The sequence below is a fragment of the Malaya genurostris genome, chromosome 2 (assembly GCF_030247185.1).
Source record: "Malaya genurostris strain Urasoe2022 chromosome 2, Malgen_1.1, whole genome shotgun sequence".
In the NCBI taxonomy this organism is placed as follows: Eukaryota; Metazoa; Arthropoda; class Insecta; order Diptera; family Culicidae; genus Malaya; species Malaya genurostris.
The window spans coordinates 286,164,588-286,176,768 of record NC_080571.1 but is presented as its reverse complement, the minus strand read 5'-3'; the positions used below and the strand labels follow the sequence as shown (position 1 = coordinate 286,176,768).

Below are 12,181 nucleotides of genomic sequence, written 5' to 3'. Positions count from 1 at the left end.
AAAATGAATTGCACCCTGACGCAACATCTTCATTAACGTATTTTACGAAAATTGAAGACTACCCTGCGTTCTTCGAATTTTAATGTATGAGGTGCTGATGGATGCTTAACATACAGCAATCGATCATCTTACTCATATTAGTCTATTAAAATAATTACAGGGGTATGTATAAGAAACGACCGATTGCGATGACAATAAAAATGCAGTAATTGAAATTTTAATGATTTGTAAAAATATCTAGTTCAAATGTTTATTATATTGGATAACTCATGCGTTATTGTACGGCAGAAATTCTAATATTTAAGTATAGGAAATGTGTGTTATCATATTTGGTATTGAACTTATTGTTATTATTATATATTCCGGTTATGTCTCTGATATTACCCACCTTGTGTTGCACCAAAGTCTATACTGACGTGCCGAGCGAAAACGTGGTTCAAACTTTTTCTGGCCGAAGCACATTTGGCCATTCAGGGGTTAGTCTAATTTTGTGCTAGAGTATATAATCGTTTTCAATATAGAGAGTTGGCATCACTAGGAGTACGATGCGGTGCCTAGGGGCTCCTTTAAAAAAAAATCTGATTTCAACTTATACTAAAACAATTAATCGAAACAGTTAGTTTGAGTGATTGTGCAGCTGTGGCAAGTGTATGTCGGTTGGTTAAACGTATTAAATGTGTTATTTATTGAATAATACTGATTTGCGAAGCTAAAAAATGTTCAAACGACGGAAACTGCGAATTTACCACCCAAAATTAAACTACGTCAACCGATTGAAGCGCCATGTGCATATCATTATCTGTGTTATCAGATTTATGTTATCAGCTATAAATAGAAAAGTGAAAATTTACAAGTCAATCGTATGATTCAAGCTGAAAATCTGAAATTAGTGTGCAGCAAACTCATCCGCAAGTGTTTATTTTATTTGATTTTTTCAGTAGTGGTGTGTCATCTCGCGTTGTTTACAGCAATGCTAATAGGAGAAGCAGGATACTGGTGAGATCGTTCCTTCGAGATATTGCACATTTTTCTTATTTACAATGTCTTAACATATTTCCCCTCACTAAAAAACAGGTCAAACTAAATTCCGTCGATTATTCGGGGAACGTTTTAACTATATTTATTCAGATTAAACGCTAAGTTTAAGATGTCCGCGTGAAGTTTATAACCGTGTAAATATTTTCTTGTGATTGTGCTTAACTAGGACGTATGTAAATATAGTTTAGACTGCGAGGAAGATCCATTTAGTATTCTATTATTTTGGTTAGGAAGTAGATATCGACATTACTTCGTATCGCGTAAGACGTTGTTGTCTCGATTGATGGCGACCGAGTGATATCTTGTCAGTATTACGACTGTCTACTGAAAAAAATATCAGGACACAATGAATTAAATGTATGAATTGATAGCGAGTCATATTAATACAAAACACTATTAAAATGCAACGTATTCTCGGTAGCCGGCAACCCAGAGCAACAAACACATGATAATAGTACTCGAAAATCTACTAACAAACAAGCCCTTCCTGTGATGCATAGGGGAAATACAGAGGATTCCTTGGTTCCTAGTAGCAACATACATTGAACTAACAATCCTTCCTTCCCAAGTAAATCTGCATTCGGATGTGGACGGCATCGGTATTGATCAGCATGCAGTGATCAATGCGGTTTACACAATGTGAAACTACGTGGTCTTGTTCAATAACGGATCTTGCAACACACAAGTGGTCTCTAATACTAGAATTTACTTTCTTTTTTCGCGAATTGCCAGATTGAATTTAATAACTTTCAAGTCAAAACCACAAGCATTCTATGAGTATTGAAATAATAGAGGCTCTCTTTTGCAGTTAGGTCCTTAAGTCATTGTACGCTTGAAATTTACAAATGTGAGGAGTTTGAAAGTTTGGATCGTTAACCTATTTAAAGGGTGATTTTTTAAGAGCTTGAGAACTTTTTTAAACAATAAAACGCATAAAATTTGCAAAATCTCATCGGTTCTTTATTTTAAACGTTAGATTGGTACATGACATTTACTTTTTGAAGATAATTTCATTTAAATGTTGACCGCGGCTGCGTCTTAGGTGGTCCATTCGGAAAGTCCAATTTTGGGCAACTTTTTCGAGCATTTCGGCCGGAATAGCCCGAATTTCTTCGGAAATGTTGTCTTCCAAAGCTGGAATAGTTACTGGCTTATTTCTGTAGACTTTAGACTTGACGTAGCCCCACAAAAAATAGTCTAAAGGCGTCAAATCGCATGATCTTGGTGGCCAACTTACCGGTCCATTTCTTGAGATGAATTGTTCTCCGAAGTTTTCCCTCAAAATGGCCATAGAATCGCGAGCTGTGTGGCATGTAGCGCCATCTTGTTGAAACCACATGTCTACCAAGTTCAGTTCTTCCATTTTTGGCAACAAAAAGTTTGTTAGCATCGAACGATAGCGATCGCCATTCACTGTAACGTTGCGTCCAACAGCATCTTTGAAAAAATACGGTCCAATGATTCCACCAGCGTACAAACCACACCAAACAGTGCATTTTTCGGGATGCATGGGCAGTTCTTGAACGGCTTCTGGTTGCTCTTCACTCCAAATGCGGCAATTTTGCTTATTTACGTAGCCATTCAACCAGAAATGAGCCTCATCGCTGAACAAAATTTGTCGATAAAAAAGCGGATTTTCCGAATGGACCACCTAAGACGCAGCCGCGGTCAACATTTAAATGAAATTATCTTCAAAAAGTAAATGTCATGTACCAATCTAACGTTTAAAATAAAGAACCGATGAGATTTTGCAAATTTTATGCGTTTTATTGTTTAAAAAAGTTCTCAAGCTCTTAAAAAATCACCCTTTAGAATCAAGCAAAAATGTAAAACGACTCGATCATTTCGTTGAGTCCATGATAAGGTTTCTACACTCGTAGTTTTTCTTGATTTTAACCATTAACTGCCACACTAATTCTTTGTGGAGCATAAATCGAGCACGGTCACCTTATGTTTTTGAATTTTTTTTTCATTCTGACGCGGTACTAGAACATTAACGAATCCTTCATTTTAAGTAGTTAGCCTAATAAACCATGTGTTCGAATTTCGTTCCAGGAGCAAACATCGGTGTTGGTACCAAGGGATCCACACACACTGACTAAACATGAGTGCATCATTTTGGCTCTCTGCACGTACGAAGTGCGAGTGAAACCATTGGACTACATCAAAACAATTTCCGGAATTTTCCAGGTACCTGGTAGGTAACGTTCGTAAGATACTAGTTGAAGAGGTAGTGATCATGCAAAAAAAGCAGGTGAGGCAGTGATCATCCTTCAGTCGTAGGCCACGCAGATGCTATATAGATATATATATATATATATATATATATACAGTATTTTACTCTTGAACCTCTTCAGTTCATGTGCTTTGCCTTTTACGCTTTCATGACAAGTCCGATCCGCTTGAGTTTAGTTTTTCAGAGTTGTGTTAACATAATCAATATATCATATCGGTCTGATCTAGCCTATTCCGACGATTCAAATCTGATGTTGTGGTGACTATTCGACTAGTTCCCAAGAATTAATCCAGTCAACACTCTCGAAATTAGTTGAATCGCAGATATACATGTTGGAGTTTTTTTTAAATCCTATGTAAATTTCGTTCATTCCGGAACGATAACAAAGTGCTTCAGCCTATTGTAGAAATATTCCAACTACAACAATTCGGATAATTCTCACAAGATTTCACTAATGTCGTTTTCGTTTTTAAATTGCACTACACCGGTGTAGCGAAAGCTGCTCTTAAACCGTTCGTTTTAACAATTGCACTGCACCAGTGCTACAATTTTTCTGCATCGATACCACTAGTGTAACACTCATCAAAAGTTTGGTGTAGCTTTGTGCAATCGTTTATTGTAGTCAAGGGTTACTGTTTATGTTTTCATCATTATTGTTCGTTTATTCATGTCATGGTGTAGCACTGCACCGGTGTAGTGCAGTTTAAAAACGAAAACGACCTAAGTGTGAAAGATAACTTTCTTTCCATTTCATTTCAATCACACGGGAATTCATTCGGAATAAAACGAAATAAACTTGTTATTTTAACCTGCAGCAAAACAGCAACTTAACGTGAAGTGAATGTAGCACCCAAAATAGTGTTGATCGCAGTGACATCTGCAAGTACACGTCTCGATGCTCATTCAAAATTTTACACCCAGTTCATACACTGATAAAGTCATTCGTACCCGAGTGTTTGATTTGTGCACACGCGCGTTATTATAGTCGACATTTGTTGTTTGCCGCCTACGAGTCTGCCGGTGAAAACAGATCAAGGTCACGCTGAGGAATCAGGAGGAACAAAGGAATATATCACCTAACAGCTCATCGTGCCATACTAGCTAAGTACTTTTTTTACTTTTTGGCATTAAAAATGCCTTACTCTTCACTATATAGGGCCGGGTGTCAATTAAAAGTTTCAAAAATAGTCGCGTAACCTTTTTGTGTCATTATTTTGAACGTTAATAACTCGGTCATTTGTTGATGGATTGTTATAATTTAACAACCAATCGATTCGGAAACTTTTAACTTAAACATGTATGACGACGTCGTTTCAGTATTTCAATAGCATACTATTGAAAAAATGGATAGAATCGACCTATGTTTTCATCCACCAATCCCCGTTATACAAAATGACGTCAACTTCTTGTTCGGCATAGGAGGCTTTGCGTCATGCATAAAAAACACCGCATCGTTATGCGTAGTATGAAGAGAAATCTATAAATATAAGCTGCACAATATTTCTTTGCCTCAATTCGTCATCTAACACTCGATGTGGATAGACGAATAACCTACTACGACTAATTTCGATTTTGTTTTATTTTTTATTCGCAGTTGTCTACCTACCCAAGCTATGGGTAAAAACCGCCATAGATCCGAGAAGGATCCAAAGGATGCTAAGCGTCTGAAGCCAAGTGATGTACAGGTAAACGACCGTTTGCTGAGTAAAAACCAATATGCTGATCTGCCAGTAGATGTCGAAGAGGAACTGCAGAAGAAGGAAAAAATGCCGCCTTTCTACCTGAAGGGCTTCCCACCAACTCTACGCTCGGATTTCAACACACTGATCAGCAAAGGACTACAGGCAACAATCCGTTTATGTACTGAAGGCTACAAAATAACTGTTCCGGCTTTGAACCACTACAAAGGAGTGGAATGCTATCTGAAGCAGACAAAAGCGGAATACTTCACACACGATATTGCCGCCAACAAACCTATGAAGGTTGTACTTCGAGGACTACCCGACATGATGGAAGCCGAACTAAAGCAGGCACTGTCGGAGGCTGGACTAAAGCCTTTGATGGTGTTCAAAATGAAGCGACATAATACGGATAAAAAGTTTAGAGATCAACTGTACCTGATTCATCTGGAGAAGGGCTCCATCACCATGAGTCAACTGAAAACGATTAAATCGTTATTTCACATAATCATCGAATGGCAAAAGTATAAACCGGTACATCGGGATGTCACACAGTGCACGAACTGTTTGAACTACGGCCATGGAGCGAGGAATTGCCACATGAAAAGTCGGTGCGGGAAATGTGCCGAACCACACAATACCAACGATTGCCTACTAGATGACATCGCTGTAAAATGTGTGAACTGTGATGGCGACCATCCATCTACTAGCAAATCGTGTCCCAAACGTGCTGAGTTCACAAAAATTCGACAACAGGCGTCCCGCAAACAATCAACGCGCAAGAATGTTCCACAGAAGGATGAAGTTAATTTCCCACGGCTCCCACCGAAGAGAGATATTCCGAATTTGCCGCCACTTCCTCGCAGCAATCCAAAGACTTCAGCCGCTGGATCTCAAAAAGAATCTTCCTCAAGAATCCCTCCTGGATGGGGCAATAATCAACCACAAGCAAAGGATGACTCTGGTGATTTATTCTCTGCTGAACAACTGATCGTCATTTTTGAAACAATGACAACAAAACTACGAAACTGCAGAACGCGGTTAGAGCAAATCAACGCCTTAGGCAAATTCATCATCGAATATGCAATATAATGAGTTGGTTATAGTAAATTGGAATGCTTGCTCACTCAGGAGCAAAACTGCTGAATTGTCCGACTTTCTTCAAGAGAAGAATGCCGATATTGCTATTTTAACTGAAACTCATCTTAAACCTGAAATTTCTATTTTTATTTCCAATTACAGGATTCACAGGCTCGACAGGGCAACTACCAGAGGAGGGGGAGTTGCCATTGCCATTAAACGATCCATTCAGCACAGGCTTCTGTCAGCCTTTAAATTGCAACTCATAGAAGCCATCGGAATTGAGATTACAACGACGATGGGACCCATCATCATCATTGCAGCGTACTGCCCCAAACAAACCAATCTTCGAGATGGTACGTGTGCATCATTGAAGCGAGATCTGGCTATGCTCACTCGACGACAAAACAAATTCATCATTGCTGGGGACCTGAACGCACGGCATGAGCTGTGGGGAAACAGAAGACAGAATCGAAACGGATTCGTACTTGCCGAAGATTACGAAGCTGGACAATACAACATCTTCGCTCCGGATCAACCAACGCGACTTTCCAGATCGGGAGTTCATTCCATTTTGGATATATTCATCAGCAACATCGCCATAGACAGCTCTCCGGTTGTCTTCTACGAGCTCTCTTCTGACCACTTTCCAGTAATATTGACGTTGGGATCTTCACCAGAAACAGTGCCTATTCAACCACGGAGGAACTATTATCGCACCGATTGGGTCCAATTTCAACAAATTGCCGACCAACTTATTAATATCAATGTTCCACTAGATTCCCCGATGGAAATCGATGCGGCCCTATCTTCCTTCTAGCATTCAATCACAGTCGCTCGTGATAGGACGGTTCCAGTACAACATATGCCGAGTTCCTCTCTTCAAATCGACAGTGTCACCAAGAAACTCATCCGACTTCGGAATATCTACCGGAGGCAGTATCAACGAACTGGCATCCTAGATAGGAAGACTACTTATAACAACTTAACTAGGATAATCCAGGAAAGGATATCTGAGCTTCGCAACAGGAACTTCCAGCAAAAGCTTCGAAAAATTCTCCCACATTCAAAGCCCTTCTGGTCCTTAACGAAGGTGCTTAAGAAAAAACCGAAGCCTATTCCTCCTCTGATGTCACCCCAGGACGCAGCTGAAGGAATACCTTTAATCACACCAGTAGAGAAGGCAAATGCGCTAGGCCAGCAGTTTGTGTGTTCTCACAATTTAGGACTCAACATTGTTAGTCCATATGAAAGAGCCGTTGCTGATAGCGTAGCTGAGGTTGACCAATCAGACAGCTTAGTTCCTGAGGAAAGTAGAGTCACTGCGAATGAGCTGATGGCTTTTGTGAAAAAATCCAAAAATATGAAGGCCCCCGGTTTCGACAACACATTCAACATTGAGCTGAAACATTTGAGTATTCGCTCATTTGTCTTCTTAGCTAAACTTTTTAACAGGTGCTGGGAGCTTGGTTACTTCCCTTCAATGTGGAAGTTAGCTAAAGTTATCCCAGTTTTGAAACCGGGGAAAGATCCTTCCTTTTCCAAGAGCTATCGGCCCATCAGCTTACTCTCTGCCCTATCCAAGCTGTTTGAAAAGTCAATACAAAGGCGAATTCTTGCTTTTGCAGATGAACAGGATATATTTCTGGAAGAACAGTTTGGGTTCCGGAAAGGAAGATCCACCATCCACCAGCTCACAAGGGTTAACAACGTCATCGAGCAAAACAAATCAGTGTCCAAAACGACTGCCATGGCAATATTGGATATTGAAAAGGCATTCGATAATGTGTGGCACGATGGACTGGTGTTCAAACTGCATCGGTATAATTTTCCCATGTATCTTATTAAAATTATCAAAAATTATCTTGCAGATAGAGCATTCCAGGTTTCTCTGAATAATGCACTTTCAGAAAGATTTACTATTCCTGCTGGTGTACCCCAGGGAAGTATCCTAGGTCCCATTCTATACAACATTTTCACATCAGACATCCCACCTCTTCCAGGTGGTGGTGTTCTGTCACAATTTGCTGATGATACTGCCATTCTTTACAAAGGTCGTGTCATTAATGCTCTGAAAAATAAACTACAGACAGGTCTGGACGCTTTAACAGAATATTTTACAAGCAGGAAAATTGTGATCAATGCAGCAAAAACTCAGGTCATCTTGTTTCCACATTCAAGATCTCCAAAACTTGTTCCATCAGACGAATGCAGAATACGATTCGGTGATGAGGTCATTCAATGGTCCGATGAAGTTATCTATCTAGGACTCACCTTTGACAGACATCTGATATTCAGGTCACATGTTGACAAAATCGTTCAAAAATGCAGCATACTCATTAGGTCTCTGTATCCGCTGATTTGTAGAACATCTAAACTATGCCTGAAGAATCAGATAGCTGTCTATAAACAAATCATCTACCCCGCAATTGAATACGCAGTCCCTGTTTGGCGGGGTTGTGCACGAACACACAAACTTAGGCTTCAACGCATTCAAAGTAAGATCTTAAAGATGATTCTAAATCTACCCCCTTGGACAAGGACTAGTGAAGTACATGAGATGGCCTCACTGGATATACTAGAACAAAAATTCGAACAATACTGCACGAAATTTGAAGAGAGGTGCTCAATCTCTGAAATACAAATAATTCAAAATTTGTACGTATTAGGTTAGGGATAGTTATAAGTAGGTAGACATTTTATAAATAATTAAAATAAATATTATGATTAAACATTAGTATGTAAAACAAGAGTAACTAAAACACCTATTATTAATAACGAATCGTATGAACAACAAAGATGAAAGGCCAAAGGGTCAAAACACTTGTACTGTAAAATGTTGATGTAATACACAAAAATAAGATTAATAAACAGATATTTATGCAATGCGAAAAAAAAAAATATTTCTTTGCCTAGTTGATGTTTGACTGCGAATGAAACAAGTAGCTCGTCCAGTGAGCTGTAGACTGGATTGTATATGCGTTCACTTGCTGGATTGTCGCTTTTGCATTATGCGTTGGTGATATTTTCTGTTTTCTGCGCAACACCGTGTTCGCTTGAGTATCTTATATAGCTATTGAAGAACCGAATCAGCGTGGTTACCGATTTTTTTGAAATATCCCATGCATTTAGCAAATTTTTGGTCGATTTTGCCATTAAAAATGCCTTACTCTTCGCTTCCCGAGGCTTGGTGCCAATTAAAAACATGCAAAACTAATCGCGTAACATTTTTCTGTCATAATTTTGAACGCTTATAACTCAGTCATTTGTTGATGAATTTATTTAATTCAACAACTAATCAATTCGGAAACATTTAACTTAAACTTATGCGATAACGTCATTTGAATATTTCAATTGCATACCATTGAAAAATTGGTTTGAATTGAGTATTTTATTTTGGTTCTCTGGTAACTATCAGGCTAATTTAGAATTATCGGCGATAGACTTTTCGGATCTAATTTGCAGCGCTTGTTCCTCGATGATTTGTTAATGGATTTTCCTAACTTAAATGATTCCAAAGCTTCAATATTGTAAGCTTAAAAATGTTTTAACTTGTCAACGGATCGGTTTGCATACTTAAATCTCCATTCCCATACGAACAAAACGTGACAATGTGACTGAACAAGTTGTTGTCCCACCAGGAATTAAACGCTTCAAAAGATTCAAAAATAGATTCTGAAACTTATCTAAAAGCGGCCTCCTCGGTTTAGTAGTATAAATGAGTTCCACAGGCTCACATATACAGTACAATTAGATGCAATATCATATAGTATCAAAGATAAACTCAAGGTAAGTTTACCTGCGATTTTACATGTATCGTTTTAATAGGAACCCTCGTAGAATTTGGTTAACCGCCAGTTTCAGTTCAATTATTATTTGCTTCAAAACAATAAGCGTCTGATGGCTACACGCGTTGTTACTATGACAATGTTCATTCATGTGTTAATAACATCAAGTTACAATATGAACCAAATTTCGGAATTCCGTATATTCCTAATATGCCAAAGCGAGAATCAATGTAAGTAACTAAATATTTTATGCGGACTGTTTCACATGTTTTCTTCCTCGTATTGTTGCCATATTATTTACCGACACTTTCCGAAGATTCTCGACGATTTTGAAGGATTAATAAAATTACACCATGACTGAGATTACTGGTACAACATTCTCTTGGATCGATTAACTGTTTATAAAATTAATAAGTCCACCCAGTGAACGACCATTATTAGGTTAAAACTGGGGGTAAATAAGCGATATAAATCAAATCAAATTAATAATTTTGTACGTTTCTCGAAAATTATCATCATAAAATAAAATAATTTCATTTGTTCAGGTTTAAATCTTTAGGTTGTTTGTATCTAAAATTGAGCTTTCAAGTAACTTTGAAGTGTAGTGAAGTTTAGTGTATCATTATCATTATCATCTTTATTTTTGTATTTATTATGAAGACCCTAGAAACGTTTCATTTTTAGTGTTAATGTGCTCGGTCGTGTCTTGAATACAACCCTCTAATTTTTCGACCTGTTTTCGGTTTATCCTCAAAGGTGTTATCCTCACCGAACTTCCTGATTACATTTCGCACAGCTTTTTCACTTACTCCTTCCATTTTTGCTATCTTTCTCAGTGACAGTCCGCGTTCTGTGCGCCATTTGTACACAATTTTTCGACGTTGTTCTGCTGAAAGTCCACGCATTTCGAAACAAACTAATGGAAACGAATAAACAACTGCACAAATGGTTAGAGAAGAGTGTAAACAACAGGTCGCAGCCATGAAAATTGACAGATTCTGAATCATTGCGAAATGGCAGCGGTTTTTGGCTGCGTCCATACTTTCTGGGACAGTCTTTAAGTCTCGCATTGGAACATTGTTAATACATGGATCAATAAGTCCCGAGACTAACCGGTGTACGACCACGTTTAAACTCGGCGAACCGCCGACAAATCGTTGCTTTTGATGGACAAGAGTCCGGATAACATTTTTCAATCCATTGTTTCGCTTGCACGGTGTTTTTACCCATTAAAAAACAATGTTTTATCTGTGGTACCTGCGTAAACTCGTTACGTGTGAGCTGTTCGAGAGTAAGAATCTAACTGAGAGCCAATATCCACTGATTCGATATTCACACTCTCCATGTATGTTTGTGTGAGATACAACGTTGGTCGTAACTCAACAGGGCGACACAGATCTACCACATCTCCTTATTTTTCAAAAATTATAGTTTATTAGTTTACCTTTGTCTGGTTATAAAATATTGGAAACATTATACTAAGGGCTAAATCTTTTAGATGGTTTGGGGACACGTTGTGAGCGTCGCATCGGTAATTGTTGATAACTATGGGAGGTATCTATTTCGGTAGAGTTACTGCTTGGTTCTGAGCCCCTCATCCGACAGGTTGTATCATCCACAATCTCAGGGAGAGCACACTCGTCTTCATTATCTGACTGCGCACACGGAACAATTTTTAAATGCGAGGTATTCCTTTCATATTGTCGTCCTGAGTCCTTAGACTGCACTGTTACGTTTGTACCTTGCCTGTCTAACACTGTAGATTTCTCTTTCAAGAAATCGGTAGAAAGCTTGTTTTGCAATGTCATGTTTTTCATACGAACAGTGTCACCCACAGCTATGGGACTCGGTCTTGCCAATCTCCTAGCATCCTCTTTCTGTTTGCCTAAAGCTTTCTTTTCGCAATCTCTGTCCCGAAAATCCGAAGATGGTGGTGCTGTTGTCAAATCATCAATGCGTGGTAGCTTTGACCGTAAAATACGATTTTGGAGAAGTTCACTGGGTGCTTTACCGGTAATCGTATGAGGAGTATTATTATACAGATCCAAGAAACTATTCAATTCTGCTTTCCAATCTCCGTAAATCGCATTAGCTATCTTCATTCTTTTCAATAGAGATCTATTTTGTCACTCTACTTCTCCGTTGGCTTGTGGCCAATAAGGGGTAGTATGGTTTAAATATATTCCATTTATTTTACAGAAATCTTCGAATTCCGATGAAACAAATTGCTTTGCATTGTCTAACGTAATTGTTCTTGGTGGTCCCCAAGTTCTGAATATTTCCCTCAGGTGTTTGATAGTCTCGTTAGCTGTTATTTTGTGCATGATTCTTATTTCCATATATCGACTGAAGTAGTCTAT

At 38.6% G+C, this 12,181-nt stretch overlaps 1 protein-coding gene across 1 annotated transcript in view; it reads left to right on the top strand.

The window, feature by feature from the left end:
• The window catches only part of LOC131429253 (uncharacterized), a 367,830-nt gene that overhangs the window by 139,266 nt on the left and 216,383 nt on the right, over positions 1-12,181 (top strand). The window contains exon 5 of the mRNA XM_058593304.1: positions 3,094-3,235. Within this exon, the coding sequence (XP_058449287.1) occupies positions 3,094-3,235 (142 nt within the window). The remainder of the gene's footprint in view (positions 1-3,093; positions 3,236-12,181) is intronic.